Source organism: Mixophyes fleayi, chromosome 4 (genome assembly GCF_038048845.1).
Source record: "Mixophyes fleayi isolate aMixFle1 chromosome 4, aMixFle1.hap1, whole genome shotgun sequence".
Taxonomy (NCBI): Eukaryota; Metazoa; Chordata; class Amphibia; order Anura; family Limnodynastidae; genus Mixophyes; species Mixophyes fleayi.
Window position 1 is genome coordinate 6,032,286 of NC_134405.1, and position 16,503 is coordinate 6,048,788.

The window sequence follows — 16,503 nt, forward strand, 5'->3', positions numbered from 1 at the left end:
CTACTCTACTGTGAAGATGCGTGGTTCCCAAATCAGAGACACGGTATTAGAGGAAAAATGGAAGGATGATTTATTCTGCAGAACATAATTAAATACAACACGGCCCCGTAATGATAGCAGGTCCAACAAATGAGGAAATCAGTTCAACTAAATCCAGTGAGATATGTTCCACAGCGCAACTTAGGAAGAGCATCACCTGCTGGCAGAAAGTTAGCCAGACACGTCCAGCTCCCAGAGTAGCCTCTTTTATCACCTCCTAATCCCACCTTGGGATCTGCCTATCCAGGGGAGTTGCAAAAGGTCTCAATTGGTGGACTGCTTACACTATCCAGCCCCCTCGCCTACCTCCCCAGGTGTCTTCCCTCAGGTGACCCCTGCTGGGTCAGGCTCCTGGCTGTCTGTAGAGCTCACTAGTGGACAATAGGGAGCAAACAGAAATAACAATGATAGCTTAATTCACTTAACTGCTGAGTGTTCCCTGTGGAGGTGGAATTTAACCCCTGAAGTACTTTTCCAAGGAGATGTTATAGTTACATCACTGATACTTCCTGATAAGATGGCTAAAAAGTTCGTTTCAGGTATGGATTAGATTAAGGGGTTGTTACACCATACACCATGTCCGTTACTTTACATCTACTTTTGAGGCTCCAGTGTTTGCGTGAGATCAGTGTCTAGTTGGACAATGTCACTGGCTAATGAGTCTTCCTGTTCTAGGATGCTCGCTGGGCAATGTGAAATGTTACTCGCCAATGTCCACGTTTTGGCTGGAATTGTCCAAGCTGGATACAGTTTGCTTGTCACTGTGGCTGGGTTTATGCACTGTGCTTGGTAATGCAGTTTTCTAATTACAATGGCGTGTTGGTAGTTTGCAAATTGAAATTAAACAGCTGACATGTCAGCTTACTCATAGTATGAATATAATGGACATTATAATATGTTAATTAATGTAAAATAAAAAGTCTTGATCCATACGTTTATTTTATTTCCAGCAGATGGATGCAAACACAGGATTATGTCAGAGAGAACACTCATTTTTTCTACAGATTTTGGCATAGAAAATAACATCACACATGATTCTCCAGGAGGAAACCCCACTACCCTAAATGTACATCCAATACTTCACAGAGCAGATAAATCATCTGATCCGTCTAATAATGAGGAAGATTCTCCCGATAACATAGATATTGTTACATATAGTACAACTCATACAGATGACAATATATTTCTGTGTCCTGAGTGTGGGCAATGCTTTATGGTTAAATCAGCTCTTCATAAACAGAGAATTCACACAGGTGAGAAACCGTTTACATGTTCTGAATGTGGCAAATGTTTTACACAGAAATCAAATCTCGTGCAACATCAGAGAACTCACACAGGTGATAAACCGTTTACATGTTCTGAATGTGGCAAATGTTTTACGCAGAAATCATATCTTGTAAAACATGAGAGAACTCACACAGGTGAGAAACCGTTTACATGTTCTGAATGTGGGATATGTTATACACAGAAATCAAATCTTGTAAAACACAAGAGAACTCACACAGGTGAGAAACCGTTTACATGTTCTGAATGTGGCAAATGTTTTACACAGAAATCATATCTTGTTGAACATGAGAGAACTCACACAGGTGAGAAACCGTTTACATGTTCTGAGTGTGCAAAATGTTTTACACAGAAATCAAATCTCGTGCAACATCAGAGAACTCACACAGGTGAGAAACCGTTTACATGTTCTGAATGTGGCAAATGTTTTACACATAAATCAAATCTTGTTGAACATGAGCGAATTCACACAGGTGATAAACCGTTTACATGTTCTGAGTGTGGGAAATGGTTTACATGTAAATCAAGGCTTATTAGACATCAGAGAACACACAGGACAAAATCAAATGGATATGATAAAAGTTCTCTGTGATACTTCATTCAGGTGATTCATATTAATGTGAATTAAAAAGTAGGACTGTGTATGTATATATGGGGCAGCGTGGTGGCTCAGTGGTTAGCACTTCTGCCTCACAGCACTGGTGTCATGAGTGTGATTCCTGAACCAGGCTTAATCTGTGTGGAGTTTATATTTTGTCCCTTGGGACTAATGTCAAGTGCTGCAGAATTGCTGGTGATGATATATTTATTTTTAATTAAACAATCAAAAGTTGTACAACAAAATTTTGTGTCATCTATGTACATAAAATACCATATTAGAGGTGTTTTTTTACTTTTGTTATAAGTTTAACATAACATACATTTTAAGTAACATACAATAGTTTTTCAATTTTGGTATCTTTAAGTATTATAAAGAAGAATTGAAATAGGAAGATGTGTATTACCTGCGTCACTGTGCACACGCTATCTTCATATCCTGTTCCTGGATAGCCTCGTTACATAACCACACACTTTTATATTTCATAAGCCACCCATACTCCAGTCCATTATACTGTATTATCATCCAATTCTCAGAGTTCTATATATACTATTTACTGTCTTGCGGCAGTATAAAACCCATAATGAGAATACAGATATTTGTATGAAAAAGCATATTTACTTACAACATTGTTACAATATATATTCAACAACATCTTACACACAGTACATATAATAGTTCAACATCTATGACAATCTGTGTGTAGGTTCATTAACTTAAATTACTAATTTCTTACTATAGCTCATAAATGTGTAAATATCTTGTTTGTGTAGGTAGATGTATGTATACAGGTGTGTCCCAGATCCCATTAAACTATTATTATCATACATATATTACACTATATAAATGCACTGCTATTCCTGTATACAATCCACGCACAATCAACACACAATCCTCACTGTATCACAAATGAATAATACATAACACCATTACTCTTGCAACATTCACATACATATCACAACTTCCATATATTCTCAATAGTACATCACACTACAACAAATGTGTATCTCACATGGAGGCCTTTATTGCCAATTACAGTGACCATAATAACTTATAAAACACGAACTCCACTTAACACCATAATCCTTGTGACAGGATAGACCTCCTATGCCACCTTGTCTGTTGTGTTGCTGGGGACCGGTGGGGCTTGCCTTGCCACTGTCCCCGCCACCAGTGGACTCCTTTGTGGCGCACAGAACCGTGTCTTTCTGAGTAACATTCGCTTCTGGTGCACCCCTTCCCTGGGCACCTGGGCTGGTATCCCTGACCTCTTCCCTTAGATCAGGGTCACTGTGGATGGTTCCCCCTCCTCACTTCTCCTACCTCTTCCTCCTCACCTATCCCCTCTCTCTCCTCCTCCCCACTGTCCCTAGCCTCCTCACCTCTCCTACCTCTTCCTCCTCACCTCCTATCCCCTCTCTCCCCTCCTCCCCACTGTCCCTAGCCTCCTCACCTCTCCTACCTCTTCCTCCTCTCCCCTCTCTCCTCCTCCCCACTGTCCCTAGCCTCCTCACCTCTCCTACCTCTTCACCTCCTGCCCCCTCTCTCCCCTCCTCCCCACTGTCCCTAGCCTCCTCACCTCTCCTACCTCTTCCTCCTGACCTCCTATCCCCTCTCTCCTCCTCTCCACTGTCCCTAGCCTCCTCACCTCTCCTACCTCTTCCTCCTCACCTCCTATCCACTCTCTCCCCTCCTCCCCACTGTCCCTAGCCTCCTCACCTCTTCTACCTCTTCCTCCTCACCTCCTGCCCCCTCTCTCTCCTCCTCCCCACTGTCCCTAGCCTCCTCACCTCTCACTGTCCTGACAAAGAAAAGACGGGAAAAACAAAACAACAGTACACTCTCAAACCAAGCACAGGGAAAATACAGAAAACCTTAAAAAAACAATCGCCAAACAAACAAAAAGCCCGCAGACGATGAGACAAACAAGGGCAGGTAAAGCAAATAAGACAGAAAAATCCCCACCAAACCCACTTTCCACTCTCCTTAACACAAAATCTCCTCTCTTCTGCTCTTTCACCTGCTCTCTCTAAACTCCTGACATCCCTATCAACTCAAATAAGAAAGTAGCCTGCTTTTTATAATGTTAGAGAGGTCAAAATCGCACAGTTTTTGCATGTAAAACTTGCAACCAATCAGAAATGAGTATTGGTTTGAAAATGGTGATTTTACAACTAAACACGAGTGATTTCAGAGTTTGTAAAAATCGATGCAACTCGCTCAAGACTGACAGCGATTTCTTATTAGAGACTACAAATTGCTGGTTAATACATATGGCGACTTGGGGGCTGAAATAGCTGGTGATCTCCTTACAATATCTAGTCGACTGGAAGGGCTATGGTCCAGAAGAGAGGGCCTGGATCAAAGCTTCTGATGTTTGATTTGCGGCGTTTTTAGATTGATGCAAAAATTGCAGCTTGATACATTTCCCCCCTGGTATTTGGTGTTGTGTTAGTTGGGTGGTGAAAGCTCTGGAGTCTCTGTGACAGGATGGTACTCAGTGCTACGATTACTCCTCCTGTACCTTGTATCTAGGGTTAGTGTGTGTCTGTTATCCTGGGTTCTTACACATTTCGTTTGTATAGTGGTTATATTGGAAAATAGAGCCCTATTTGTGGCTTTGTTGTCAATATAATCTGCGGTCAGTGTTAAGTGGATGAAACCAACAGGTTGTGTGCCTCTTTGAGGTGACAAAGTTATACCACTGTGCCTCACAGAAAGGCCAGTTTATAATGACGAGTAAACAACAATATAAGGTCTTTATAATGTGTTCAGGTTTTATATATATGATCAGTTACATAACACAACAGCTAAGCTCCTGAAACAGATGATGCAGCCACAGTACATAAGAATGATGTTAAATTCAGTATAAGTATCTGCAATGTTCATGGGTTAGTCTACTTAAAGATTATGGACAAGTCTCTGATGTACGGTTTCTGTTTATCACTGAAGTTAGTCACAATGTGATGAACACACTGTGTTTTGATACCTTGTTGTTGGTGAACTTACATGTCCGTCACAGGGGTCTGCAGCTCCCGTTCTCATGTGAACTCTGATCCCTAGTTAAACTGTAAAGTCGCTCTGTCTTCCCTCCTGAAGTGTAGGTCCTTGAATGAGACTCATTCCCTGAGGAAGTCACCAAGCAGTGATGTAACAATGTGAGACTCATGTTGGTTGGTACAGATTATTAGTACAAACACGGAGCTGTTCTAAAAAGCAGCCTGTCACGGTCGTCTGTATTTCTTGATCCGATTCAGGACCCTTGGGACTAGCTGGAGCAGGACTGAAACAGAACCTAGCAGCCTGGATGATCTTCCTGCTAATGTTCTTGCTGAATGTAGAATATAACAGGGGAATGAGCAGTCTGGAAATGCTGACAGGAACAGAGCACTTGGAATTGCTGGCAGAAATAGAGCACTTGGAATTGCTGGCAGGAACAGAGCACTTGGAACTGCTGGCAGGAATACTGGAGCCAAGAACTATCCTCTGGAGAGAAGTGTGTTGTTCTGGCAATGAACAGATCACAGCAGCAGGTTTAAATAGTGTCACAAACAACTATTGGCTGTACAGTTCATGTGATCACAGCTATTGAATCTGGTAGATCTGAAAAGATCACCTGACTGCATCCAAGATGGCCGCGCCCATGCAGCAGAACAAACAGTATGTGTTTGTTTACAAACGGAGGTGTAGAGGACGGGAATGCTGCAGACAACCAGAAGGGACCCAGGTAGCCGTGATATGACAGCGGCGGGTGAGATAAGTGCAGCTAAGATCCAGATGTGTGACAGTACCCCCTCCCTTACGAGTGGCCACTGGACACTTAGATTGGGGCTTAGTTGGAAACTTGCGGTGAAATTTTTTGATGAGAGATGGAGCGTGAACATCAGAAGCTTTGATCCAGGCCCTCTCTTCTGGACCATAGCCCTTCCAGTCGACTAGATATTGTAAGGTCTTATGTCGTAACCGAGAGTCCAAGATCTCTTTAATTTCATATTCATTACCATGTTCAGTCTGCACTTCAGGAGAAACCAGTTTGGGTGTATAAAACCGATTTAGTACCAGTGGTTTTAAGAGAGAGATATGGAAGGAGTTGGGTACCTTGAGGTAAGATGGTAAATGTAATTTGTCGGACACTGGATTGATGACCAGGGAGATGTTAAACGGTCCAATAAAGCGAGGAGCGAATTTCATAGATGGAACTCTGAGGCGTAGATTGCGAGTAGACAGCCAGACTCTGTCTCCAGGTTTCAAGCTTGGAATGGCTCGTCGCTTTTTTGTCGGCCTGAATTATGTAGCGTTGGGACGCTTTAAGTAGATATTCCCGTACCTGGCGCCAGTGGCCTGCAAAATTCTTTAGGAAGACTTCAGAGGCAGGTACTGAGGCTGTAGGAAGTGGAGTAAACAAGGGTACCCTGGGGTGTAGGCCATAGCCAGTAAGAAATGGAGTGGAAGCAGAGGATTCGTGATAATGATTATTATGAGCAAATTCTGCCCAAGGAAGCAGATCCACCCAGTCATCTTGAGAAGATATGTACAAACGGAGGAATGTTTCTAGGTCCTGATTGACTCTTTCCGTTTGCTCGCTGGATTGGGGATGATAGGCCGAAGAGAAGTTTAGTTTGATCTGTAATGCTTGGCACAAGGATCTCCAGAATTTCGCCACAAACTGAACTCCTCTATCAGAGATGATTTCTTCAGGACAAGCATGCAAACGGAAGATCTCCTTTATAAATAACTGAGCCAGTATAGGTGCTGATGGGAGGCCACTGAGAGGAACAAATTGCGCCATTTTAGAGAATCGGTCAACGATGACCCAGATGGTATTGAAATTATTAGAATTAGGCAAATCAGAAACAAAGTCCATAGAAATATGGGTCCAGGGTTTGGTGGGAATAGGCAGAGGCAAAGTTGACCAGCTGAAGATTGTCTTGAACTTTTATGTTGGGCACAGCTGCCACATGCGGAAACAAATTGCTGCACATCCTGATGAAGCGTCGGCCACCAGTAACTTCTCGACATGAAAGATTGAGTTTTGCGGATGCCCGCATGACCGGCAAATCTGGAGCAATGTGCCAATTGGAGCAATTTTTTACGCAGATTCTCAGGAACAAAGGTTTTCCCCTGGGGATGTGTATTGTCAGGTCTACTGACTGCGATGCTGAGTGGTCTGATAATAGGCCGCGGATCCACAGTGATGGAATCTTCCTCTTTTACCATAGAATGTGACAGGGCATCAGCCTTGCGATTTTTGGAACCGGGACGGAAGGTGACATGGATATCAAATCAAGAAAAGAATAGTGCCCATCAGGCCTGACGTGGGTTCATGCACTGTGCAGTTTTAAGTTAGAGCAGATTCTTGTGATCTGTGTATATTGTGATAGGATAACGAGCTCCCTCAAGTAAATGCCTCCATTCTTCAAGCGCCAATTTGATGGCAAGCAGTTCTTTATCCCCTATGGCATAATTTCCTTCAGCTGGTAAAAAACTTTGGGAGAAGAACCCGCAGGGATGCCATTGCCCATTAGCTGGCTTTTGGGAAAGAACTGCCCCTACTCCGACAGATGAGGCATCAACTTCCAAGTAGAATGGACAGGTTAAAGCTGGTTACCTCAGTATGAGGGCAGAAATAAATGCTTGTTTCAGAAGCTTGAAAGCAGTTTGGGCTTCTTCAGACCACTTGGCAGGATTCGCTCCTTTCCTGGTGAGGGCAGTGAGTGGTGCTACCATAGTAGAGTAGCCACGAATAAATTTTCGATAATAGTTGGCGAATCCCAGAAATCGCTGTACTGCTTTTAGTGTAGATGGTTGAGGTCAGTTAAGAATAGCTTGCACCTTCTCGGGGTCTATACGGAGACCAATCCCCAAGATGATATACCCCAAAAATGGAATGGATTCAACTTCAAAGGTGCATTTTTCTAGCTTGCAATACAGTTTGTTCCTTCTGAGACGGCTGAGGACCTCTTTAACATGTCTGCAATGGGACTGGATATCAGACGAGAACATGAAGGTATCGTCCAAATATACCACAGTAGTATGGTACAGTAAGTCCCGAAAGATTTTGTTTACGAAATTCTGAAAAACCGCTGGGGCATTGCTCAGACTGAATGGCATGACAAGATATTAATAATGCCCATCCCTGGTGTTAAAGGCGGTTTTCCATTCGTCGCCACGCCTGATGCGAAACAAATTCTAGGCCCCGCGGAGATCTAACTTCGTAAATATTTGGGCACCTTTAACTCTGTCAAATAACTCTGTGATGAGGGGCAGAGGATACCGGTTCTTGATTATAATTTTGTTGAGACCGCGGTAATCGATGCAGGGACGTAATCCACCATCCTTTTTCTTTACAAAAAAGAACCCGGCTCCTGCCGGTGAAGAGGATGGGTGAATAAAGCCCCTTTCCAAGTTCTCTTTTATATATTCAGACATAGATTTTGTCTCAGGAATAGAAAGAGGATAGACTCTGCCACGCGGTGGGGTTTTACCCGGAACAAGATCAATAGGACCGTCCCAATCCCGATGAGGTGGTAGAGTTTCAGCGGCCTGCTTACTGAAAACGTCTGTGAACTCTTGGAAGGCAGAAGGGACTGGCAAAACTTCTTTATCAGAGGTGGAGCAATGTAGAAGAACACGTTGTAAACAGGACCCGAAACAAGTTGGAGCCCATGCCAAGATTTGTGCAGTCGACCAGTCGATATGAGAGTTATGCGTTTGAAGCCATGGAAACCCGAGAACCACAGGGCTAGTGGCTTCTGGGATGACCAAAAAGGTAAGAGACTCGGAGTGCGTTTACCTGACTTGCAAGGACAATAATGTAGCAGATGTCCGGAACTAGCACAGTATAAGCAAAGTTTCTCTTTAACTCGCCGTTCTCGCTCAGTGGGCGAAAGGCGTGCTTTGCCTAGTTGCATGGGTGCTTCAGGGAAAGGAGACAGTGCACGGACCCGTCGAGTAGGGCAGAACTTGGGGTGTTTCAGCCTCCTCCTTTCTAGAGCTCTCTCTCTGAACTGAAGATCAACCCGATTGCAGATGGTAATCAATTGGTCTAGCTTTGTAGGTAAGTCCCGAGTCGCTAATACATCCTTAATGTGGTCAGACAGACCCTGCCAGAAAACCGCATCAAGAGCATCATTATTCCACGACCGCTCAGAGGAAAGTGTTTGAAATTGAATGGCATATTGGCCCACAGACTGCTGACCTTGCCGAAGCCGCAGAATATCTAAAGCGGCTGACGTTGCTCTTCCAGGCTCATCAAATATTTTGCGGAAGGTAGACAGGAAGCTATCAATATCAGATAAAATTGGGTCAGATTTTTCCCAGAGCGGTGACGCCCACGCCAGGGCTTGCCCTGAGAGTAGCGAAATAATATAAGCAGTTTTGGTACGTGCAGTAGGGAAATTCGCGGATTGTAATTCAAAGTTTATACTACACTGGTTGAGAAACCCGCAGCAATTCTTCGGATCGCCATCGTATTTAGCTGGCGTGGGAAGATGGAGTCCGGATGGAGTAGGTAGTGAAGCAGGTCTTACTGGCTCGGGCGGAGTGTGGGATGGTTGACTGCGGAATACCTGCAAGATATCCATACGCGTAGAAACATCCTGCAAGACTCTCAACATTTGCCCCTGGTTAGTTTCTTGTGTCTCAATGCATTCAGCTAATATTTGGATGGAGTCCCCCCCTTGGGGTATGTTCCCCTAGCGGATCCATTTTGCCAGAACAAATTGTCACGGTCGTCTGTATTTCTTGATCCGATTCGGCACCCTTGGGACTAGCTGGAGCAGGACTAAAACAGAACCTAGCAGCCTGGATGATCTTCCTGCTCATGTTCTTGCTGAATGTAGAATATAACAGGGGAATGAGCAGTCTGGAAATGCTGACAGGAACAGAGCACTTGGAATTCCTGGCAAGAACAGAGTACTTGTAAATGCTGGCAAGAACAGAGTACTTGTAAATGCTGGCAGGAACAGAGCACTAGGAAATGCTGGCAGGAACAGAGCACTAGGAAATGCTGGCAGGAACAGAGCACTAGGAAATGCTGGCAGGAACAGCACTAGGAAATGCTGGCAGGAACAGAGCACTAGGAAATGCTGGCAGGAACAGAGCACTAGGAAATGCTGGCAGGAACAGAGCACTAGGAAATGCTGGCAGGAACAGAGCACTTGGAAATGCTGGTAGGAACAGAGCACTTTGGAAATGCTGGTAGGAACAGAGCACTTTGGAAATGCTGGTAGGAACAGAGCACTTTGGAAATGCTGGTAGGAACAGAGCACTTTGGAAATGCTGGTAGGAACAGAGCACTTGGAAATGCTGGCAGGAACAGAGCACTTGGAAATGCTGGCAGGAACACTGGAGCCAAGAACTATCCTCTGGAGAGAAGTGTGTTGTTCTGGCAATGAACAGATCACAGCAGCAGGTTTAAATAGTGTCACAAACAACTATTGGCTGATCAGTTCATGTGATCACAGCTGCAGAATCTGGTAGGTCTGGAAAGATCACCTGACTGCATCCAAGATGGCCGCGCCCATGCAGCAGAACAAACAGTATGTGTTTGTTTACAAATGGAGGTGTAGAGGACTGGAATGCTGCAGACGACCAGAAGGGACTCAGGTAGCCGTGATATGACAGCGGCGGCTGAGATAAGTGCAGCTAAGATCTCAATGTCTGACACAGCTATCTCAGATGCCCCACCCACTGGAAGTCCTAAATTACAGCGCGGTCCATCATCAGAACATATCATGCAGCAGGGTCCAGCACCCACAACAGATGTGCCTCAACACTGGCTGATCTATTGGTGTTTCCACCTCTACATGTTACACACATTATGTGACACTACATTACTGCACTTGTCCTAGACTTACTGCCCCCCCCCCCCCCATCCCCCGTTCAGCCTCTCTAAGCATCCAGGAGTGTAAGGGTAAGATGTGTCTCAGTCTACATAGGGACTTAGTCTTACACATTTCTTGTGTACAAAAGAAATAAGTATTTTAAGAAAATGCTCTTACATCCAGCTGTCCATGAGTCCCTCAGTGTTTCATATTTCAATATCTTACATGTCTCCTCCTATGATGTTTATAAGTATTATATTTATTCCTAGACAGTTGAGCTGTGAGGAACCAGAGAATCTTTTACTAGAAGTCAACTGAAGGTGAAACCCGATCTGTGTAAATCACTGGTTCCCTAAGGATGGACAAGGACAGGAGTGAGAGGATATTAAATCTCCCCCTAGAGATCATCTACCTGCTGACTGGAGAGGTGAGGGATTCTGGGAATGTCACAGTGATGTCATTCTTACGGGCTATAAATAAAACAGGGACATGACCATATAGGTGAGGGATTCTGGGAATGTCACAGTGACGTCATTCTTACGGGCTATAAATAAAACGGGGACATGACTGGAGAGGTGAGGGATTCTGGGAATGTCACAGTGACATCATTCTTACTGCTATAAATAAAACAGGGACATGACTGGAGAGGTGAGGGATTCTGGGAATGTCACAGTGACATCATTCTTACTGCTATAAATAAAACAGGGACGACTGGAGAGGTGAGGGATTCTGGGAATGTCACAGTAACATCATTCTTACTGCTATAAATAAAACGGACATGACTGGAGAAGTGAGGGATTCTGGGAATGTCACAGTGATATCATTCTTACTGCTATAAATAAAACAGGGACATGACTGGAGAGGTGCTGTTAACCCTGCAAGGTCTACTGTTTATAATATGTGCGGCGCTATGGAAACCTTGTGGAACCTTATAAAGGTTAATAATAATAAAGAATGTTTAATTCTTTGGTGTGTTATTTAATAGTTTATCCTTCCCATGATCCTCTCCTCTCTGGCTCACAGGGTGGTGACCATTCTCACTTTGGTACTTTCTGCTCTCTCAGTCCTCTGAACAGCTGTAAATGAGCAGCAGGTAGACAGTCTCAGATAGAAGTATCAGTCCCACAATCTTCACAGATATTGGGATATATTACATTGGCCGCAGTATGTTGGTTTTTTCTATCACTAATTGATACTTTGTAACTGAGTTTTACAATTCTGGGATGATTTCCATTTTCTGGAGATATTAATGGTGCAAGGGATACAAGAAATGCTTATTTTTTAAATATAGCCCCTGCCTTAGCTGTAACTGTTTCCTATATGCACTGACCATTAGAGTGTATATATCACTTACCTCCCCTACTATCTTTCAAAGGTCGGCCATTCTGAGCCCCCACTTTAAACTCCTCTTACTGTTTGCACTGATTTATCCAAGCAGATGATCAGGGCCGCCGAGAGGAGGGGGCGGGTACATTTTACTTTTTTTACTATTTTATCTTGCGGTTTTATTTATAATGTATTTTTCTCTTTCATCCGGTCTGGGGGACACTGCTTACCATGGGTTGTGGAGGGGAGCTTGGGAGTTGGCACCTAACTAGTTAAACTTTAGTACTGCTGACAGATCCCTCCCCTCTACAATCCCCCCTGCCTCTTCCTGTCCAGTTTTTTTTAGGTGCCCAGTAGTTGGGCAGTGTTATTTAGTGCTAGCGTTATTTTAATAACTTTTATTTCTTTTCTTTGTGTATTTCTTTTCTTTTTAGTTGGCAGCGCTGGAGTGTGTTCTACTATAGAGAACACACTCACAGCTGGGCAGCGCAGGCATTCCCCTGTCAGATGAGAGCCAGCGGCTCTCACTGACGGGGACATGGAAGAATGGATGCCAGATTAAGGAGTGAACAAGCGGTCTCACGGACCGCTGTCACTCCTCCAGCCTCCCCGATAACCGGCGCTGCCATGACAGGCATAGAGCGCCGGTTATCGGATATTCAGGATGTCGGCGGACATTTTTTTTTTTTTTTTTTTCAATCACCGGGCTCCGTCGACTGTGGAGGAGGAAGGGGGCTATACCAAGATTCCCCCCTCATACATAGTGGGGGGGGGGCGTCGGGTATCTCGCTGCGGTATCTCGACCTATCTTAGAGGTCTCCATTAATCTGCTACAAGCTATACGTTTTTTCTATTTTTTACAAAGAAGAAATGCTGCAGGGACAGCATTACAGAAGGGGGGGAGCTAAAGCATAGAGTCCCCCCCCCCCCTCCCTTCAGAGAGAGAGTTGGTCTTTCCCAGCCTTCTGGCGCCAAGAGAAGCCCGGGAAGAGTGGACAGAGCTGAGGGAGCAAGCACAGGATACTGCTGTTGGACTTCTCCCCTTTGTGGCCCTTGGGCTAAGTATCTGTTTATTTAAACACATTATCTGTTTTGTCGTGCACAACTGGGCTAGTAAGGGTTTACATTATAATCTTCCTACTTGCCTATACATATATATATATATATATATATATATATATATTTACATATATATTGTGTTTAACATTTTTTATAAGTACAACTTTTATTAACAAGATTAGTTGATTACTTGTTATTCACTCTGTTCTCTCCCTGCATTACTCTCTCTCTCTATCTCTCCACTACAGCTAATTAACTATTTAATCTGTGTGTTTGGTGTGCTTTCCTTTATTAATATGTCAGATAAGGGAAAGGGCCCTATGGCAAAATATTTCACATGTTCAAAATGTCATGTAAAATTACCTTGTGGGCAAAAGGTCACTTTGGCGCTCTGCTCTGCATGCGAAGCAGGGGTTCCCACTGCGCATACCCAGCAGGTTTCAGCCCCACCGGCGGAGGAACCGGCCTGGGTGACCTCCCTGACACAGTCGGTTTCCTCCTTAGCTCAGATGGTTTTTCAGTCAAATCAGTTGCTAACTACTGTAGCAACTTCGGTGGCTAGTAACGCTAACCCACAGTCAGACCTCCCAGCTTCCTCAGGTTCGAGTGGATCGGGTTTGCCGGGACCTTCCTCACTACACCTGACCCAGCCCCTGTTCTTACAGAACCGGCATGGTCTACAGCTTTTTTAAAGGGTTTGAACAAGCTTAACCAGTTGCTTGATTCCTCTAATACCCCGCCTGCTAAAAGAAAGAGACCTAGATCAGTAAATCCCCTTATGGTCCTATCAGACTCTGAAGAAGGCTCTGAGGAAGAGGGGGAAATTTATTCGGATCCTGACCAATTACACCTATTGGAACAGGAAGACAATCCCAAAAGCCAATTTGTTAATGATTTGGTTTTAGCGGTCAGACAGGCGTTGGACCTTCCAGAGCCGGAGGATCTTACCCCCAGAGACAGAAGTCTCTTTAGGAAGGATAAGAGAAAGGCCAGCCATTTTCCCCCTTCTGCTGAGCTTAGGGTTATTGCTGAAGGGGCATGGAAACAGCCTGAAAGAAGGTTTTCTATTCCTAGGAGATTCTCCTTCCTGTATCCATTACAGGAGGAAGAGGTGGTTCGCTGGGAGACTATTCCCAAAGTAGATATCCCTATTGCCAGCTTGGCAAAGCATACCTTACTCCCAGCTCCTGGTTCAGCGTCCCTTCCGGACGCCAATGACCGCAAAGTGGAATCCCAGCTTAAATCCATTTTTGCGGCTGCAGGTTCTTCTTTCAGACCTACATTTGCCTCAGCTTGGGTGGCTAGAGCAATGGAAGCATGGGCAGACCAGCTGGCAGAGGCCCTACAGGACTCCGAACTTCTTCCCCTAGCCCTGCATTTGAAGGAGGCTTCAGGGTACCTTTATGAGGCAGCCCAAAACTCAGCGGCGGTTTCCTCTTCCATTCAGACGGCCTCTATTTCAGCAAGAAGGACGCTATGGCTGAAATCCTGGGAAGGAGATGCGGAATCAGAGAGGTCCGTTGAAACTATTCCGTTTTCTGCAGCAGGTTTGTTTGGCCCGAAATTAGATACCCTTATTTCTCAGGCAATGGGGGGCAAAAGCACTTCCTTGCCAGTATATTCTTACAGGAGCCGCAACCCACGAGCCAGCTCTTTCCGTCAGCCCTTTAGGGGGACCTCCTCTCACAGGGGACAGTCCTTTAGAGGCAGACAATCCAATTCTCGAGGCTCCTCTACTAGGGGGAGATCCTCATTTGCATCTAAGCGCCAGGCCTCCAAGACTCAGGAGAAGCCTGCGTCCTGACGACCACCCTGTACCACAGGGGGCCCCAGTGGGGGGACGTCTGTCTCTGTTTTGGGAACAGTGGGCAGCGTCTTCCCAAGATCCTTGGATCCGGGGAATTATTTCAGAGGGGTACAGGATAGACCTGTTGGGCCCGGCTCCACAGCGTTACTTCTAGACCCCGCTACCCCGTGATCCATTAAGAAGACAGGCTATACAGGATTGTGTCGCTTCTCTTCTGCTTCAGAAGGTCATCTGCAGAGTTCCAGATTGGCAGAAAGGTCGGGGTTTCTATTCCAACCTGTTCCAGGTCAAGAAGCCGGACGGCTCCTTTCGTCCCATCCTAAACTTAAAGGGTTCTCAATGTTCACTTAAGGGTCGACAGATTTCGGATGGAATCTCTGAGGTCAGTGATAAACGGCCTAGAGAAGAATCAGTATATGGCGTCCATAGATATAAAGGACGCATACCTCCACGTTCCCATTTGGATCCACCATCGGTCCCTTCTCAGATTCTCGGTGGGATCATTCCACTACCAGTTTCGGGCCCTCCGCTTCGGCCTCTCAACAGCGCCAAGGGTCTTCACGAAGATTATGTCAATAATGGCAGCATGTCTTCATCTGCAGGGAGTTCAGGTCGTTCCTTATTTTGACGACCTACTCATCAAGGCTTCATCAGAGAATTGCCTACTTCATCACTTATCCCTCACCCGGGCGGTTCTCGAGGGCCACGGTTGGCTGATAAATTCAAAGAAATCCCAGATGGTTCCGTGTCAGCGCATGGTTTTCCTGGGACTCATCATGGACACCAGCAAACAGAGATTGTTTCTCCCAGTAGAGAAGATCAGCTATATTCAGACTGTAACTACTCAGGTTTTGTCTTCCCCAAGCCCCTCAATGCATTTATGCATGAGGCTTCTCGGAAAGATGGTGGCCTCCTTTGAGACCATTCCCTTCGGTCGAGCCCATTCTCGATGTTTGCAGTGGGATCTATTGTCAAAGTGGTCAGGATCACACCTACACCTGGAACTTCAGAAGATCTCCCTATCTCCGAGGGCGAGAGAATCTCTTCAGTGGTGGATGTTTCAGGATCACCTGAAAGTGGGCAGATCCTTCTCTCCATGGTCATGGATCATAGCCACGACGGATGCCAGCCTGAAAGGTTGGGGGGCGGTAATCCTGCACCTCCGACTCCAAGGACGTTGGTCGGTTCAGGAATCAGCCCTATCAATAAATGTATTAGAATTGAAGGCCATTCTCTTGGCCCTCAGGGGAGCACAGTCCCTTCTTCAGGGCCATCTGGTCAGAATTCAGTCCGACAATGCCACGGCGGTGGCATATGTCAACATGCAAGGAGGAACCAGGAGTGCAGCTGCCATGGATATAGCTGCCCAAATATTGGTTTGGGCAGAGCTATATGTTCCGGCAATATCAGCAGTTTTCATTCCAGGAATAGAAAACTGGGAGACGGACTATCTAAGTCGAATCCAGATGACGCCGGGGGAGTGGTCACTCCACCCGGAAGTCTTCCAGTCTCTGGTTCAGAAGTGGGGTCTTCCGGACATAGATCTCATGGCCTCCAGGCACAAC

At 45.2% G+C, this 16,503-nt stretch overlaps 2 protein-coding genes across 2 annotated transcripts in view; one reads left to right on the top strand and one right to left on the bottom strand.

Annotated features, from left to right (window-relative positions):
* The window catches only part of LOC142151019 (uncharacterized), a 570,528-nt gene that overhangs the window by 527,292 nt on the left and 26,733 nt on the right, over positions 1–16,503 (top strand). Inside the window, exon 8 of the mRNA XM_075206277.1 lies at positions 990–1,796. Within this exon, the coding sequence (XP_075062378.1) occupies positions 990–1,796 (807 nt within the window). The remainder of the gene's footprint in view (positions 1–989; positions 1,797–16,503) is intronic.
* Positions 1–16,503, bottom strand: part of LOC142150997 (gastrula zinc finger protein XlCGF66.1-like) — a 378,789-nt gene that overhangs the window by 297,882 nt on the left and 64,404 nt on the right. The gene's annotated exons all lie outside the window — the stretch shown is intronic.